The sequence below is a fragment of the Gopherus flavomarginatus genome, chromosome 5, assembly GCF_025201925.1.
Source record: "Gopherus flavomarginatus isolate rGopFla2 chromosome 5, rGopFla2.mat.asm, whole genome shotgun sequence".
Lineage (NCBI taxonomy): Eukaryota > Metazoa > Chordata > Testudines > Testudinidae > Gopherus > Gopherus flavomarginatus.
In genome coordinates, this window is record NC_066621.1 from 66,139,536 (window position 1) to 66,158,336 (window position 18,801).

The 18,801-nt window shown below is 38.5% G+C and overlaps 1 protein-coding gene across 1 annotated transcript in view; it reads left to right on the forward strand.

The window, feature by feature from the left end:
* Positions 1-16,104, forward strand: part of CSTF3 (cleavage stimulation factor subunit 3) — a 76,023-nt gene extending 59,919 nt beyond the window's left edge. The window contains exons 6-21 of the mRNA XM_050955065.1: positions 1,723-1,789; positions 1,878-1,912; positions 2,007-2,133; positions 3,546-3,623; positions 3,827-3,989; positions 4,567-4,676; positions 5,068-5,184; positions 5,863-5,937; positions 6,719-6,862; positions 6,951-7,053; positions 9,470-9,539; positions 10,616-10,811; positions 12,920-13,073; positions 13,769-13,863; positions 14,027-14,087; positions 15,433-16,104. Of these exons, the coding sequence (XP_050811022.1) occupies positions 1,723-1,789; positions 1,878-1,912; positions 2,007-2,133; positions 3,546-3,623; positions 3,827-3,989; positions 4,567-4,676; positions 5,068-5,184; positions 5,863-5,937; positions 6,719-6,862; positions 6,951-7,053; positions 9,470-9,539; positions 10,616-10,811; positions 12,920-13,073; positions 13,769-13,863; positions 14,027-14,087; positions 15,433-15,635 (1,798 nt within the window). The 3' untranslated portion in view covers positions 15,636-16,104. The remainder of the gene's footprint in view (positions 1-1,722; positions 1,790-1,877; positions 1,913-2,006; positions 2,134-3,545; positions 3,624-3,826; positions 3,990-4,566; positions 4,677-5,067; positions 5,185-5,862; positions 5,938-6,718; positions 6,863-6,950; positions 7,054-9,469; positions 9,540-10,615; positions 10,812-12,919; positions 13,074-13,768; positions 13,864-14,026; positions 14,088-15,432) is intronic.
* The last annotated feature ends 2,697 nt before the right edge of the window (positions 16,105-18,801 follow it).

An 18,801-nucleotide genomic window follows, 5' to 3' on the forward strand; every position in this document is an offset into this window, starting at 1 on the left:
CTCTGAGACTGGAGAGCTGATCATAATGGATCTATAAGATATCGCCTGTTCTCTGTTCCAAAAACATTTTCTCCCTCGATTCTTTCTGGTAGGCAGTTGCCATGCTCATGCTCATATAAAATAGCAGATAAAGTTGCTTCCTTGAGACAACCAGAGAAGTAAATTGTCCTGTCCATTTTCCTGTTAATGAGGGATTGTTCCCTATCATACATTCTTTTGCCTGGTCTAATCTAATTTTAAATTTCCTGGTCAATGGGGGCAAATAATAAAAGCCTTCTGTAGACCAGGATTGATGGTCAAGTAAAACAGCTCAAGTGTTAGCTTTAATCAAGATACAATATTCAAGGTGGGAACAATTGAAGAACTCTAGTTTTGACAAGGCCTGGGAAGACTATTCTAATATATCATGGTGTCAGGAAGAAATTTTGGATATTAATCTTAAACTTTTCTTTCCTTAATTTCATCACATTTCTCCTAATACTCCTGTGTACTGCACTAAATAATTCCTCTTCATCCTAAGGCCTGGCCTACATTTACAAGTTAGGTCGATGTAGCGGTAACATTTAGAGGTGTGAAAAATTCACACCCCCAAGCACCAAAATTAAGCTGACTTAACCCCTGATGTAGATGTGACTAGGTTACTGCAGAATACTTTTGTCCCAGCTACTGCTGCTTGGAGAGGTGGATTAGTGATACCAATGGAAAAACTGTTGCTGCAGGAAGCGTCTACACAGTGGCACTAAAGCAGCATAGCTGCAGTGCCATAGCTGCGCTGCTGTAGTGCTTGTAGTGCAGACATAGCCTTAATGTTTACACTTTAAATAGCTGTAGGTTGTTGTCATGTTCTCTCCACAGTCATCACTTAACCTAGCTATACATACTCATTACTAGTGCTGTTAAAAATGGTAAATAAATTTCATGAAGAAAATCAGAATTTTTATTTTAAAAATATCAATAATAAAAGAGAAATCACTTTTTTCTTGGTATTTGTTCATCCCCTTCCTTTGTCTTGTAATTCCCTAACCCTTTTTTCAGTAGCAAAATGTGTGGGGAAGGGGGTGAAAAGGGAGGTGGGAAGATGGAAAAAGGGAGAGTGAAAACAAAATTACAATTTTTGGTGGGGAGGGGAGGGGAGGCAAGGGGTTGATGGCTGAACGATTTAAAAAAAAATGTCCATGGAATCTTTTGATTATTAAAAATAAGCCATTTTTATGGAGGGAGGGGAAGAAGGGCATTTCAAAGTAAAACCAGGTCCACTCAGTTTTTTTTAATTGCAAACCACTCCTTTTAGCCCTTAACTGCTTTTTGTTGCTTTTCGCAGGGATTCCTAATCTCTTTCAGGTATTCCCACTAAGTAAATCAGTCAGCAAGGAATATTTATAGAGCAATTGGCCATACCTTCTCTGTTGCTGGTGCACATGGCATATGTGAGCTCTAGTCATCTAAGAAGAGAGGCCCAGGCACACGAGAGCATTATGTACTGCCATCAGTGCACTCAGCCAGACAGTTTTCCTTTTAACTTCCTTGCTTGTGCTAATTGTCTGAATACAGAATGCCAGGAATTTAAGGAAACCAAACGCCTATTTTACGGCACTAGCCTTTTTTTCTTAAATATATATTTAGAATTTGTTGCTAAAAGATTTTTTAAATTAATACTATTTATTAAAATGGATAAAACCTAGTCCCAGCTCTGAATGTTTTCAATATTGTGGCATTTTTCAGAGAAAAAATGGCTCAGGCATATGACTTTGCTCTGGATAAAATCGGCATGGAAATCATGTCATACCAGGTATGTTTTGTTATCTGTCTAATTATTTCTGATTAGTGTACTAAGTGCTTGTTGATTTGATTTTTTTCTGTTCTTTTTTTTTACATAGATCTGGGTGGATTACATCAATTTTTTGAAAGGCGTGTAAGTACTTAAGTATTTTTTAAAAGTTAATTCATGTAATTTTAATGTTAGTGTTTTAATTACTGACATGTTAGTGTCTCACTTCACTATTTAGAGAGGCAGTTGGATCTTATGCAGAAAACCAGAGGATAACAGCTGTTCGTAGGGTTTACCAGCGAGGTTGCGTGAACCCAATGATCAACATTGAACAACTCTGGAGAGATTATAACAAATATGAAGAGGTAACTGAGAAAATAAAATTATTTGTGATTTCAGGTTTGTTTAGAAAATCCTGTCTTAAAAATTACTAAAAGTTGGTCCCAGAATTGTGTCCACCCGAATACATGTGTGCAAACAGATAAAAAGGTAGTGCAATGCATGTTTTGCATGTATAATGGTGAGTTCTTTGTGCATCCATGCAAGAATTTTACAGGCACAACGTAGGTACCTGTGCGTGATAATTGGTTTTTTTATATTTCTTCACTTACAGACTATTTGTTCTGGATAAACATAATTTTTTTTCCCCTTTTCATATAGTGTCATGTGTTTCCTGTCTGCTGTATTGGAGAATTTTAGTCTCAATTTTATTTTTTTTTTATAATATTGATATCCATTGTGAAAGGTCAAGAAAAACGTGAGCCTTTTGAACATCTAAGTGTGCTGATGTTTAGGGTGTTATTTGATCTGTACTCAGTAGGTGCCATATCCCCTCAGAGTTCCCTTATGGCTTGAATTCAGTAGGAGTTTATGGTGTTCAACAAATTGCAGAAGACAGTAAAATTTGCAGGATCTAGTCCAGTTTATGTCCTTAATTAATAATCTGGTGTATAAGGCATTTTAAGTAGCAAATACAGAGGGAGTTTCATTTCATTTAAATGAACAGCATGATGAGTTTAAAGAATATGATTATCTTTCTCAGAAATTTAAAATTAATATATCTCTTTAAGGGTCAAGATTATAACTTGTCTTATGTGCCCACCTAGGGGAATAAATGTGCACAAAGCCTACTCACCTACTTGAGTACCCAGATTGCCAGTCTGTATTAGAGGGGCAGAGCAGATTCTGTGGAGCTGTTACTCTTAACCCCTCATAGATGAGCAGGGAGGGGATGGGAGTAGCCAGGGCCTTGACTCTGACCTCTGTGATGTGCTGGCCATCAGAGCTGAGCTTCACTTGGTAAAGGACAAGGGGCAAAGAGGGAAGGAATTGTGATTGACTGTGGACTGATCATTATTTAGGGCAAGACAAAATTTCAGTCTCGTGTCCCATAATGTGTATGTAAAGTTTATTCTTATGGTTTAGAAGTCTAAATGTGAATCCTTCATGCACAGTCAAACATCGCTTAGGGCATATGTGTTAGAAGTGAAAAATCACAAATATTTTGTGATATAAATGACTAAAACATTTTACTCCCAAAACTGAATTGCCAAACACAGATTGTATTTGTTCCCTAACTTGGCCACTTACCATACATTTATTGGAAGATATTTGTTGTTTTCTGATGTCCGTACCTTTTAAAAGACTTCTGTTGAACATTCTTAAATAGTTTTACATCCCCTTCCAGGGCCCTTCCTCTCTCCGAAATAAAAATCAGTAGTTTGTATTTTTTTGTAAAATAGTGTATTTTCAATTGCTGTTCATTTTTTTTCCCCAGGGAATCAATATTCACTTAGCTAAAAAAATGATTGAAGATCGGAGTAGAGATTATATGAATGCTAGACGTGTGGCCAAGGTACAGACTCCTGTTCATTTAATTTTTACATTGTTTAATTCCATAAAAGCCAGAAAGCATTAAGCCTAGTTAAGCTACTTGTTTAGTAGGCTGATAGAATTGATATTTTAATAGGACAAAAATGCTAAGCATACCTGTAAGCAGTCACTTTCATTATGTCTATTTCTCTCTACAACTTCAAATATTATCTACCTCTTCTTCAGGAATATGAGACTGTAATGAAAGGTCTGGATCGCAATGCTCCCTCCGTCCCCCCACAGAATACTCCCCAAGAGGCTCAGCAGGTCGACATGTGGAAGAAATATATCCAGTGGGAAAAAAGTAATCCACTGCGCACAGAAGACCAAACTCTCATAACAAAAAGAGGTAACATGATTAGATATCAGAATCAGTCATAGATACTCTGCAGCATGTTTAGAATTATTGCTGAGAATCAGCTGAAGAAATGAAGTGATCTTAACATTGACAATGATCCTGCTATGCCCAAAGTTGGTCAAATCATGTTTTTTCTTCATTAATCCCCATTCCGGCTCTACATACAAACACTGCAACACTTATGTCAGTACTTCAACCTGACTTAACTCTCTTCAAAGGCCAGGCTGCAAATGACCTACAGCAGGCCTGGAAAATCTGCAAATATAGGCTATTTCAGACCGTGATGGGAGGTGTCAGGCCCATATGCAGAAGACTTTTCCAGTCACCCCCTCTCTGTTATACTGAGGGGATCTTGCATGGGTATCTCCACTGACTACAACTGGGGTAGTGTCCTGAAGAGAGGCAGGCTGGCCACAAGCCCCATTGGGTATTAGTAGAATCTACTGTATTATCTGATACTTCTGTGTTTGATACGATGGTTAATTAAGTTACATATGTAAATTATTAATATACAGTCATACAAATTCTTTTGCTAGGCATATTTATCACTTTGACTTTTTTTCCCTAGTTATGTTTGCTTATGAGCAGTGCCTGTTGGTCCTCGGGCATCATCCAGATATCTGGTACGAGGCTGCACAGTATCTTGAGCAATCCAGTAAGCTGCTAGCTGAGAAAGGGGTAAGGGAATGGATATGGCCAAAGGGGAAAACACACTTTTAGCATTTTGAACTGTGTGTAAATTTTGGAATTCTGAATAGTATTCCATAATATTAAAAATTAATTTTAGTTAAGAGACTTTTGAGTTTTATGAAATGCAATTATAATGTTGACATTAAATATTTTAAGTAGTTTAAATCTTAGACTTTTATGGTTAGTACATATAGTAGCATTGTAAATGCTGACCGTTCAAATGCTTATGTACATGAGCATGCGAATACTCCATTTGAATTCAGTGAGACTGCTCGCATAAATAAAATCATGTACACAAGTGCCTGCCGGATCAGATCTTAATTTTGTCTACGGTGTCATCAGTATTAAATAATTTTGTTACAATATTTGTTTATGATAGGACATGAACAATGCTAAACTGTTCAGTGATGAGGCTGCTAATATTTATGAAAGAGCGATCAGCACTTTACTAAAGAAGAACATGCTTCTGTACTTTGCATATGCAGACTATGAAGAGGTGAGCATAAAGATTTCAGTACTGACTCTAACTCCAGTGGGACAAGATGTCTTTTCTCCAAAATCTCATCTGCTTGAAAAGTACTATATCAGGGGTTGGCAACCTTTCAGAAGTGGTGTGCTGAGTCTTCATTTGTTCACTCTGATTTAAGGTTTCGCGTGCCAGTAATACATGTTAACGTTTTTAGAAGGTCTCTTTCTATAAGTCTATAATATATAACTAAACTAGTGTTGTATGTAAAGTAAATAAGGTTTTTAGAATGCTTAAGAAGCTTCATTTAAAATTAAGTTAAAATGCAGAGCCCCCCTAGAGCAGTGGCCAGAACCTGGGCAGTGGGAATGCCACTGAAAATCAGCTTGCTTGCCACCTTCGGCGCGTGTGCCATAGGTTGCTTACCCCTGTACTACATAAACATAATATTAATTCTGCCAAACTTCTCAGCCTACATTGATACTTTCTAGGCTAAAGTAATATAATGGAAAAATATTTCTATATTATTAATTCCAAAAATATGTTCGAAATATTCAGATTTCTACTTAATTCTTTAATTTTTTTTTCTTTTGTTCCAAACAAGTAGGTAGAGGCAGAAAGCGGCAGAGAGAGACTTCCAGGAACTTCAGTGTGTCTAGTATTATGAAGCATGTTAGTGATTTTTTTAAATTTATTTTATTTCCTCAGAGTCGAATGAAGTATGAGAAGGTGCACAGCATATATAACCGGCTCTTGGCTATTGAAGATATTGATCCCACATTGGTAAGATGATTCTATACTATTCAGTTTTTCCACATTTCCAGTAATATTGATCTCAGTACACCCAAAGAATGGGTAGCGTTCTCATCAGTTAATAGCTCGAGTGGATGACTAGTGGACTAAGCATTAGGTTGAGAATATGTAGACTCTTGGAAACCACAGTTTCAAATTCCATCAGGGTCAGTGACTCTGCCCTTTAGTCTTCCAAGGTAGATAAATTAGGTACCATGCACTTTAATTTCTGTGTCCTTAAAAACCTACAGCAAGCCATATCCATTCAAATGGACGTTAAAGATCCCATGACATGCTTCGTAAGAGTAGGCATTTGCTGTTTGACCAAAATATCACTTCCTCTTCCCTAAATTGTGTGCTTTTTACCCATTGATTGCTACTCTTTGCCCCAGTGGATGATGCAATGCAATGGTGCTTTATGTTTAAAGTTTATGAAGCACTTTGGGATGAAGTACACTGCATAAATACCAGTGATTAGTACTACGCTGCCACCTTTTCTGCCTCAAGAATTTTAATATTGAATATCCTTGTAATTTTACTCAGGCCTAATGTCAAAAATAAATAGGTAGGTTAAAGCTGTGGCACAGTATATATTCAATGATGCTGCCTCTTAGTTGCTACCTTATCTGAACGTGTTGTTTCTATTATGAATTATTATATTTTGTGGCTGGAGTGGATTCTAGATATGACCAAAGGATCTCTTTCATATCTGAATACTTTTATATTTTGGATATCATCTTGTGTGCTGAACAAATCATCATGTGTATTTTAGGTATATATACAATATATGAAATTTGCAAGACGGGCAGAAGGGATCAAATCTGGAAGAATGATATTTAAGAAAGCGAGAGAGGATGCCCGGACCCGCCATCATGTCTATGTTACGGCAGCTTTGATGGAGTATTACTGTAGTAAGGTAAACTCAGACATATTCTTTGGGATTAAAGAAGTGTTAATAGTTGTGCTGCTTTTTGAAGTTAATAATGCTATTTTAACATTTGCAGGACAAGTCAGTGGCCTTCAAGATTTTTGAGTTGGGGCTGAAGAAATATGGAGACATTCCAGAATATGTACTGGCATACATTGACTATCTGTCTCACCTTAATGGTAAGCTTTGGGAACTAGGAGGGCTACTAATGAAACATTAACCTTCACTCTCAGAGTTTGGCTTCAGTCCAAGTTTGCAGACTGGTTTGAATTCTTTCCTACAGGGCAATAATCTACTTCACAAAACCTGTGTGATTGATTTGAAAAAAGTGCCATTTTCTGCTCAGTGAAGATCCAGAAGTGAATTGACACTGAGATCCCATATTGTCTCATCGCTATACAGAGTGGGCTTTCCAAGTCATTAAGTACTTTCCACTGTGGCAGTTTCATTCCATCTGTAGTTGACAGTGGAAAATGTGTTAGGAAAATCTAACTCCTTGGGCACAAAGATTCACAGGGGGTTAAAAAGTCTGTCTGCAGAAGTACTCAACGGCAGTGATGGATTGATCCTTTCCTGTAGTGACTGCAGAATTCTGGTCCAGTTTTCTGACCTTCACAAGTACAAATAAAACTCATTCTCCAACAGTGGATGGGAAAAGCAAAATTCAAAGTAGTATTGTGAATTAACTGACAACTTTGAGTTAGCGTTTCCTGGACAGGGGGCTATGGCTGTCAAAGGCCATTGATAAGAGGGGCATACAAAGCCAGACATGTGCAAGGGGAAAGGGAGGTATGCAGTGTCAGTGTGCCCATTGTATGGCTAGCAGCAGGGCTCTGCCACTGCAGGACTCGTTAATGTGGGAGTTAATGGAACAGAGAAGAAACTGGAGCTGTCTGAAGCAAAGCTATGGAGTTGCAGTGGAGGCTGTGTGTGTAGCTGCTGTGGTGTTTCACAGATTCAGAGAAGAGGCGGGAGAGTGGCTTGTCCTAACTCCCTAGTTTCCTTCCCTGCCCAGCCATGCTCTCTAAAGATTCATCAGATCCCCAAACTGCTGAGCTCACATGGAGGGGCTTCCACAGCTGTGGGTGATGTTGCTTTTCCATCCACGCATACTGGCCCATTTGGGCCTATGCTTGCACCACTTCCCTTTCTCTGCACTGGTATTTAAATGATACAGTGTAACCCTTAGTTATTAACTAATAGCTCAATTGGCACACTTATTTTCTCTATTTAAGAGAGATTTTGAAGAGGGGGCAGACTTGAATCAAGGAGATGTTTGTACAAAAATCCAGTTCCCCCTAACATCCCTCTGAGAAAATGGATATTTGTGTAAATTCTCATAAGAGCAGATGTAGAATGGGAAAATAGCAAAGACTTTGTGACATCACATACTAGCAAACAGTCCACCTGCTCACTTAAGAGATTTTTCTGAACAAAGGTAATATTAGTGCTAAAGAGCTTCACACTAAATATTTTTGAAAATAGCACCCCCTGTTGTTGTTGTTGTTGTAGTAACTATCTGGCTGGCATAAGGAGATTTGGGGGAAATCAGATGAATAGATAAGAATTTACTATGTACCATTACACGCAGTGTCAGCTGGAACTTCACCAGCAGGACGGGATAGCAGGTGTCATGGTTACTGGGCTATCTGCACCCCTGACCCCTCTCTAAGTGCACCCCTTCAGATGTCAGGCCTTGAGTCTTTACCTCTTTTGCGGTGGAATCCCACTCTTGGACCAGGGTCTGGGCTACTGTGCCCTGGAATCCAGCAAGACCAAGTGGGTTTAGTATCTGCAGTTTTTTTCCTTCAGGAGTTTGTGGTCAGTGGTGCAAACACTGATCAGACAGCCTTTTTCAAAGCAAAGTATCGTTTGATTTTAACAGTAGAAATTAAGCATAGCATAAGAGAAAAAGGATTTTAAAACAGTATGTCTATATGCATCTCTTTCTTATCTAGAGCCATACCATCCCTACAGAGACTCTAGCCAGACCCAAACCTCTTGATCTGGGTGTCAGTCTGTTTCCCCTTAACTGTGTTTTCCCCCATTTGATGGGGTGTCCTTTTAAAACTAGTTTAGATTTTTGTTCTCCTGAGTTCAGACTTGGACCCTGCTGCCCACAACCAGTTTGGGGAACTCTGCAGGCAGGCAGAGATAGACCTTCAAAGCAAAGGGCTTCTGCATTGTACCTTGTTGGCAGATGGATGGTTATCTCAAGTTATTGTCCTGTTTCCTGCTTGTTTTTCCAATAGCCTAGTATTAAACTAAACCAACGTACTCATACTGTGAAAAACCCAATAACCAGGTCACAATACAGTATTCATATGTTACACAACAACTCCATTTCCACCACAGTGAGTATCTATAAAATATTGAGAGGTCCATGAAGGAGGTTTTCCCATTTCCTGACACCACCACAGTAGGATTGACTTGCATATTGATACAGCTGTAGCTGTATATTAAGGTTTATTGAAAATTAAATAAAGTCAGAGCATCATATCGTTGGAACAATCTTTTATTTTTCACTTGAATGACAAATTTCTCTGAACAGATACAGATTTGGAACTGGACTTAATATATTTTTATTTTTTTTAGAGGACAATAATACAAGAGTTTTGTTTGAACGTGTTTTAACCTCAGGAAGCCTCCCACCAGAGAAATCTGGGTAAGTTTGTCAAATTATTTTGTTTTTCTATCCTTGAAAACCCACCTTTAAAGCTTAAACATCACAAATTAAGGAGAAGAATTGCTGGAGGTGTACTCTCCCTCATAATCCCATTTAAAGGAGAGGGCAGAGAATTCACCCCTTGGACTACAGCACTGATGACAACATAGCACAAAAAACACCTTTAGCCGATGGTACTGATGATCATGATATTGTTCCCTGCCATTTTGGGAAAGGAAGGGAAAGATTGTGGGAATAATGCAAGGACCTGAGAGAAGGTGAGATGGGAACTGATAGGAGAGGGACTTCACAAGGAGTACAAAAAACAAATAAATAACCACAGTGCAAAAGGATCATAGATGAGCTTGCAGCCCTTTCTCATCTGGTCCCTAACCCTGTCAGCCATGCTTCCATCCTCTCTATTAAACGCAGTTCTTCCAACAAGATTACAAGCCCTGGTGCTCCCCCCCGGCAGGGAAATAGCCACAAGCCTTATATTACAAGACCTATGCATCATAGTCAAATGTTCCACTGCTCTGCTCATTCATGCCTCAGTTTGTTGCTTCTGATTCTCTAAGAATAATTTTTATCCACATTTCAAAGAAAGGGGAATTGAAGTATAGAGTTTAGAAGCCAAATTCTCCTGAAAGGTGAGCTGCGAAGCTAAAATGAAAGTTGAATTAAGCCCAGATATATGTGGTCAGATCCCTTCTTACCAAGCTGTGTGAGATTTTCTGCAAAGAAGTTGGGATTTACAATTGTGCAGAACACGCTGCATTGGTTGGTTTCTCTCTCTTGCTGCCCTCCACATCACTGCAGTGGTGCTAGTTGTATATAGTTTGTAAAATGCTATAACATCTAAAAATGAGAGAGATTATTAGGAGCATAGTATTAGTGTTACCTATTATGCATGCACATAAAACAGATACTTGTAGTTGTTTATTAAATGGTAATGTCCATGTTTCCTAATCACCTTAATTGGAGTTTGTCATCTTGTGATCTTTACAAGTAGGAGGGATTCAGCGTAGCTTTCCCCCGATCAATCATTTATTCCCTTTACCTGTTTTCTTTCGCAGAGAAATCTGGGCCCGATTTTTAGCTTTTGAAAGTAACATTGGTGATCTAGCTAGTATACTTAAAGTGGAAAAACGGAGGTTTACAGCCTTCAAAGAAGAATACGAGGGTAAAGAGACAGCTCTGCTGGTAGATAGGTACAAGTTCATGGATTTGTACCCTTGCTCTGCAAGTGAACTTAAAGCTCTTGGTTACAAGGTAGGTAGCTGAGAAAATTTAATTTTGTGATAGTTCTTTTGAGATCTGGAGCAGTCCTGTAACACTGTCTCACTTCATCTTGCACTTGCCTTAAAGTTTTCATTGACAGACAAGAAAAATAAAAACAGGTGCATTGATTAGGGTTTTATTCTTTCATTTTTTGAGCCTGATCCTGCTCCCGGTGGAAGTTTTGCCATTGGTTTTTGCCACTGAGTTTCAAATAAAGCAAGATTGGGCTGTTAGTACTATAGGCTGCTTGTAATTTTTAGTTGTTTTAGCTGGACCCAGATCTGATCTAGAATGGAGTTAAAAGCATTGGGTCTAATTCATCCCTGATTTAATTCCAGGTTAAACCAGGAATTAATGTCGTTCTCACAGCCTTTCTGTTCAGTCCTTCACTTGGAATGGTATTGGGTGGTAAAGTGAAAACTTCAAGCAGTCCCAGACTGCTGGTTCATTGAGTGCCAGGCATTAACTATTGGGGGGAAAGAACATGACTAACATACAACTCTGCCTAAATTAACATTTCAGTTTTTGCCTCCATCTACAAAAGGCTGGTGCAGTAATGCCTTTGCCCTGCAGTCCCCAAATCCTCAGTGCAGGCTTAATTCTGAGCTGCTTACTCAAGCAAAATTCCTGCTGAAGTCAATGGGCATTTAAGATCAGGCATTCCTCTGCTAAAAAAAAAAAAGTCAAAAAGACAAGTATCAGAGCAATGAGCCCAGTTGCTGTTCAGTCAATAGCAAAACTCCCATTCACTTTGACAGCAGGATTGCACCGAGACTGAACATGATATTAAGCAGGACTGAGAAAATCTGCCTGTCCTGTCTTAGGTGGATTTGACACTGTCTTTATTTAATAACAACCATACTTCTGTTAGTGCTGAGCCTCAGGCATGTCAGTCACTATTTAATAGCTTGTGCCAAGTGCCTGTATCTGATCTGTGGTACCAGCAGTTCTAGGTCTGTTAAGCTCCAAGAATGTTTTGACCACAGTTTAGTTTTTCCTGAGTGTATTTTTTTCTGATGTTTTTAATTTTTTGCAATATGTAAAGTTTAGGGGAAATAATAATTGAGAGGTAAGACTAGAAGGCTTTTGTGTGCAATGTGAAATACATAAACAAGTATGAGAGGAATAAGAGCTTGTTTGCTGGAAGGATTATTTTGTTTTCCACTTCTGCTAAGAGGAAGGATAGTGGAATCACATCTCTCACAAAGGGTGCTTCAGAGTCACTTGTTGCGTTCCAAAATTGTTCATAAAGCACCTGATCATGCGAGCCTGCTTCATATGAGTACTCCTTATGAGAATTGGCTTATTGGCTTCAACTGAACTGCTCATGTATGGAGGATTGGGCCTAAACATTGTTTACAAACAATCCTTGTTGGAAGTAGGGCTGGTGTTCAGTCTTTGTGTTCATGGGACTCATACTTAAAAAAAAAAAAATACACACTTAAACATAAAATGTTTATAAATACACACAGTATACGGACACAACCACGTTTCAGATGGTGCAAGTAGCAAAGCCTTTAAGGTTGCCTAACATTTTCCATTTTAAGATACTGTTTTCAGTATATCTTATTATTTCTGCTAAGCTGAAATTTCCAATGCGGGTGCAGGCCTCATACTGATGATGATTTTTGTTTCTTTGGTGACGTTTCAATTAAAATGGTTCAGTTGTTTCCACAAATGAGATGAGAGAAAATGTTTTGCTGATGCAAGATGAACCATTATATGTCAGGTTTAAACACACATAGGAGTGTCCACACGGTGATTTGCGTCAGTTTAACTGTTTTAAAACCCATTTAACTTAAGCTGGCAAACCTTGTATTTAGACAAGCCCATAATCATTGTACTGTGCCTAGAACAATGGAGTCTGATCTCAGCTGGGGCCTCAAAGCAGAACTGTCATAGCCTACATATGGGATCCAGGTACCTCCTAAGGCACCTACATTTGAATAGATTGAACAAATGTCTTCAGAAAGCATTAGAAAAAATATAGCTGAGATTGTCCATCTATCTTTAATTCCTACTATGATATTGCTTTGTGTAATTTAAAACATGAAATTACTAAATTGCCTGGTTCAGTGCTCTCTAATTTGTGTTTTCAGGATGTCTCACGTGCCAAGTTAGCAGCCATTATTCCAGACCCTGTGGTGGCTCCTTCTATAGTGCCTGTTCTAAAAGACGAAGTGGACAGAAAACCTGAATACCCAAAACCAGACACACAGCAGATGATTCCATTTCAGCCAAGACATTTAGCACGTAAGTCAAGAGTTTAATCATGTTAAGGTTAAAAAGATTTCATTCAGGGGCCTGTTACCACCCCCTAACTCACATCAAGCCATCCCATTGAATTTAACTGAGCTACTCATGAAGTGCCCTGTGCCGAAAAGCTCCAACTTTAGGCATCTGCTTAATTCCCATTGGGACTTCAAAAGAATTTATGCACATCTAAAGTTGGTTCTTAAGTGCTTTGCTCGATTGGGATAGACTTAAGTCTTTGCTGAACAGATGCCAGACTAAGGTAGGCATGAGAAAGGGTTGCAGAATCTGGCCCTGAGGCTTCTGCTAGCTGTAATAAGATGATGTAGATTGTTTTATACCAGGGGTTCTCAGACTGGGGCTCAGGACCCCTCAGCAGGTCGTGAGCTGTCAGTCACCACCCTAAGCCCTGCTTTGCCGCTAGCATTTTTAATGTTAAATTAAAAACACTTTTTTATATATTTATTAAGGGGGGGGGGGAGTCGCACTCAGAGGCTTGCTATGTGAAAGGTGCACCAGTACAAAAGTGTGAGAACAACTGTTTTATACTATAGGACTCAGATAGCTGAAGACAATGACAAAATGTACTTTTAAATTACGTCTGTCCATTATTCATTTCTGTCATATACAAGAGGTCTAAAGCTTGAATTACTCTACCATTCACATTTGATTTATACTGTTCTTTTCCTCAATAGCTCCAGGTTTGCATCCTGTGCCAGGCGGTGTATTTCCAGTCCCACCAGCTGCTGTAGTTTTAATGAAGCTCCTCCCACCTCCTGTGTGTTTTCAGGTTTGTTTCAATAATTTAATATATTCTAAAGGCTTCACACCTAGTACATACACTTCAGTAGAGTGCTTTAATGAATGAATTATATCTATACTGTGCTACTTAATGTTTCCAGTAATGTGTAAATAGTTCCTAGTCAGTTATCTAAATTCTTCTCCCATTACAGGGCCCTTTTGTGCAAGTGGATGAACTCATGGAGATTTTTCGAAGATGCAAAATGCCAGAAAGTAAGTGTTCTCCATTTTTATTTTCTGTCATTGAAGTGGCAACATGGCAGTGCAAGGTGCGTGTGGGGATAGCTATACAGCCTCTTACAGAGGAAGTCTGTACTGAAATTAGGCTGCTGTTTGCTGCCATTTGATTATCTGTGATTTCCCTATAATAAAGAAATGAGAATTATTGGGTCAGTATATTTCTGTAATTCTCTGATTCATTATTGTTTCTGTTAGTGCTGCTATAAACTTTCCATTATAAATGTCTTTAGGTAAATGGTTCATAACTCAGCTAATAAAAACCCCAGGGCTGGACCTGGGCATACACCTTTCATAAACTTAAAAAGCATTCGCCATTTTAGAGTATGCAATAACAGTTCAGAATGTGGCTGTATAGTGAACAAGAGAGTGAAATTGATCAAGTGTCTTTCTTTATCTTGTGTCTGGTCCCCTATAAAACCCCTAGCTCCGGAGCTCAGAGTAGAACATGATCCAATATAGGGTGAAGATGTTGAGAAAGTCACCAGACCTGAAACTAAAACCTAAGTCTCTCTTGTTATAGGAGAAAGTCACCTTAGGTAGGGACACTAAAGATAGCCTTTTCCTTCTATGGAGTAGAGTACTTTAGACATCAGTTTCCACTTTCTCAAAGTAGCATGCAGCTGACCTGACTCAAGAGTAAAAGCAGTAAATTTCACTCCACTTTTTCCTGAAGATGTTTTCCCATGCAGTAGAGCATAGTTTTCAGCCCACTCATTATTTTTCTTCCAAAATTGACATCCAGTGAGATGACTTAGATTTTGAGAATTCCTTAAATGGAGAAGGTGCCTTGTTATTTTTAAAGTCAAGTCTTCTTTTTTTTTGGTAAATTATAGTATCCTGAACACACACACTCAAGTGTTTGTAAGGAGTAAAATGGCAAAATTCTTCATTGTCCAAAATGCAGTGGATCTAATCAGTGGCTTAAATTAACCATCTTTTTTCATATCCTTGTTAAGTTAACATTTCTGTAATACAATGCTTGATTAGAATTTAAGTGAAACTGAGAAATATGGAAGGAATGCCTTGTTAGAAAGTTTCTGAAACGTAACATTTCACAGGCAAAAAGTCCTGCTTTAGCAAACTAAGCTACAGCACTCAATGTGAACTCTATTCCCCCCTTGGCAACACATTTTGATTTAACTCTTTTATAGCAGCATAGTCTTTGTCAAAGGGCAACTCAGTTCTCTTCTGTTTTCAGCAGTGTGTCTCAGTACACCTGCATAGTGTCCAGACCAGCTTAATAATTTGCTGACTTGTTTTCCTCATCAAGGAAAAAACAGTTTGTTTCTGAAGCCAATTTATCTTTCTTGTTCCAAAGCTGTTGATGAAGCTGTAAGAATAATTACCGGAGGCCTGCCTGAATTAACTGTGGAAGGCAATGGACCTGTGGAAAATAATACTCTGTTCAATAAAGCTGTCAAGAGACCAAATGAAGATTCTGATGATGAAGAGGAGAAGGGATCAGTGGTTCCTCCTGTACATGACATATACAGAGCACGACAGCAAAAGAGAATCCGATGAAACAGGTTCCAAATCGGACTGTGAAAGACTTGTATTAAGAGATTTTTTTGCCTCTTATGTCAAATGTTTAAAAAGGGACAACCGTTTTTAACAAACATCTCGACAATGAGGTTTTGTTACTGTGGTGCCTCTTTATACTGTATGGTTCTTGATCAGCAGTCTTAGAAAGTGCTCTAAACAAAATTAGGTTTTCAAAAACAATAGCACAAAATGTCTGAATTGCATTTTGTTCCTCTTCAAGTGTGTTTACATCTACCACTTGAAGTCTTGTGGGGCTTTCAACAGTTTTATTTTAAAAACTGGATGGCTTATAATTGTGAAGCATTTTTAATTCACAGTTCCTGGAAAACAGTTGTTCTCAGTTTGCTCATGTAGTGTCCTGCCTTATTGTTTGTTTTTATTTATGGCAGAATGTATGGAATCTGTTTTGTAGTTTTAAAATGGAAAAAACATTCCATTAAAATAAAAAGATATCAAAAACTTCATGTCTCATTCAGATTGTATGTATACACTCTTAAATCAACCAAACAAAGCAGCCTCAAAAGAGAAATTTGCTGGTTTCAGAGTTCTGGCCCCTCCCCAAAGTGTTGGAAGATAATTTGTTTCCTCATTCCAAAGCAAAAATGAAAAGAACTGACAACACACCAAGATAAGTTATCAGATGCACACTTCGTATATTGAAATTTCAATAAGTACTGTTAGTCCTGCATTAATTTTATCCACTGTTACCATCTTTAGTTTACAGGCAAAAACAAGCTCAAACGACTGCAGTGGTTTTAAAAAAAATCTTTAAGTTAATGGTACTTCTGGAAGCAACTTCAGTGTAATTGTACATCTCTTAGATTGCATTTAAACTTGCACCTTAATATTCCACATTAATAGAGTGGGTTTTTTTCCCCTCCAGATTATACAGGCTCTTACTACGTAAGACAAACTTAAATTCTGACCACTCATGTGGATAGCTGTAGTGTAGTGGTGCCAGTGAGATTTGAAGAGGTGGACATATTCAGCCAGTAAAGTATATGCTTCACAGTGTGTACGTTGAATTTGCAATAGGAATTGCTTAGTAACTTGTAGGACCATACTTTCATTTAATGGGAAACAAGGTGAAGCGTGGAGGGGGATATTTACAGAGGTAGGCCCTCATCTGTTTGGCACAGAACCCTAAAATGGAGAGGAAGTGTGGCTGCATGAAGCAGCACACAGAAGCTGAATCAGGTTCCAGTTGCTGGCCTGAGAGCTTACATTGCCACACTTATCTGAATTTATTTTTTAAAGGGACTTTATCAAAAGAATATTTTTCAGTTTAGCTTGTCACCCAACAATTAGAACACCTGGGAAAAGTAACTGAAATGTGACATATAGTAACATTTAAAAAGCACACACTTAAAATTTAGTAGTAGGTAACAAATGCCCAAAATAAACATTCCAACACAGCAGCAACTATCTACAAGACTGATAAAGCCCAAACATGGAGTCATTGGCTCTCTGCTAGTACATCACCCCAACCTCGACCAATGTGCCTGCTGCCCAGATTAACTTTAAAAAAAAAATTAATAAAGCTTTAGGAATAAAACTCAATATTGAGAAAGATAGGACTTACTTACACCTGTGCATGGTGCTCATGTGGTCAGTACAGTGTGTTGAACAGTAAGCAGGAGCTGGCACTCATGGACATCTAGACTTTGCAGCTTTTGTCTAAATGGGGGTGATCTACATTAAGCAAGTACACATTTATCCCACAATTCAGTAGCTGACCATTACTTATCCATACAACGAATCACCCATCCTGACATTGTACTTATCACAGCATTTACTCAATCGATGCTAAGCTTATGCAGTCTCTGCTCATGAGAAACTGTTTCAGTATACTCGTTTTAGTATTAAGCATGTAAGTTGGTTTGTAAGCAATCAGTGATAAATGTAGAAAGAAAACCAAAAACAGAACTGATTCTGTGTATTTTTTAACAAAGCTGGTAGGGGAACCACTGGAGGTACTAAAATGTAAACCTGGAACTGTGCAAGATTTTCCAAACACTGCTATAGCACAACATAAATAAGAAAGCTCAGCCATATGGGGCTGAGAGCAAGTTGTGTCAGTCACCACTCCTCTGCTACTGGTATGCTTATGCCTCACTTAGAAACCTACTCTAAGATTTTCAGACCTGGGTGGTTAAGTCCATATTTAAAACATCTGATTAAGTAGTTTTATTTTCAGGAGGGCTGAGCACACAAGAACCAGGTTTGAAAATTTTAGCCTTAATCCTCAATTTCACATTATATCAGCTCATGACTCCTACTTCTCATTTTGGCATCAATCTCTGTCTTGTTCCTACCTTGAAATAATCACTCAAAAGGTTTCAGGGTACAGTAGTCAGAAGTTTAGGAGCTTTCACTGAACAACTTGAATCTACAAAACTGGGCTAGAAATTACACTAGGAACTGTGCCGATGGCCTGAGGAGAACCAGGATGTACAGAGGAGTGTGAAAACGAAAAAAAAAACCTTAAACAGTTCAGCTGTGTCTCTATGACCCTCCTCCCTATCCCATACCACTGCACCCGTATCATAACAAACAAAAATGGATGTAGTGGTACTAGAAAGATGTACTGATCACTCTGTGCACTGTGTCCTTTTCCCCAGCACTGTTTTTTTTAAAGATTGTAAATCACTGCATTTAATGGAGGCAGAAATATAAACAAACAGAAGCAATTTAGAACCTGTACACTTAGATCTCAAACAAGAATATCACAAGCAGAGTAGTTTCTCTCTCTCAGGAATTGTTGAGGTGAAAACCAAAACATAGCTTTGGAGCTGCAGCAGCGTTTGGGTTATTGCAATTTAAGAGCACCATCTGCTGTAATAGGTTTGAAGCATCCACTGCGAATACACAAAAATGTTAAGATCACACTGATGCTACAAAAAGGTATGGAGAAATGTAGTACCAATGCTTGAGGACAAGAGCAAGAAATGCCCTCAGTAACTTCTATCTATGGAAAGTATAGCGTTTAAAGGCCAGAGTCATCTAGTCTGAACTCTTGTGTGCCACCAGTACCACCCAGCACCTACACGCTAAATCCAACAACTGAAATTAGGCCAAAGTATTACAACCCATAGAAGACTAGACTATTACGTGCCACAGGCAGAGAACAAAGGGATTGAGGTGC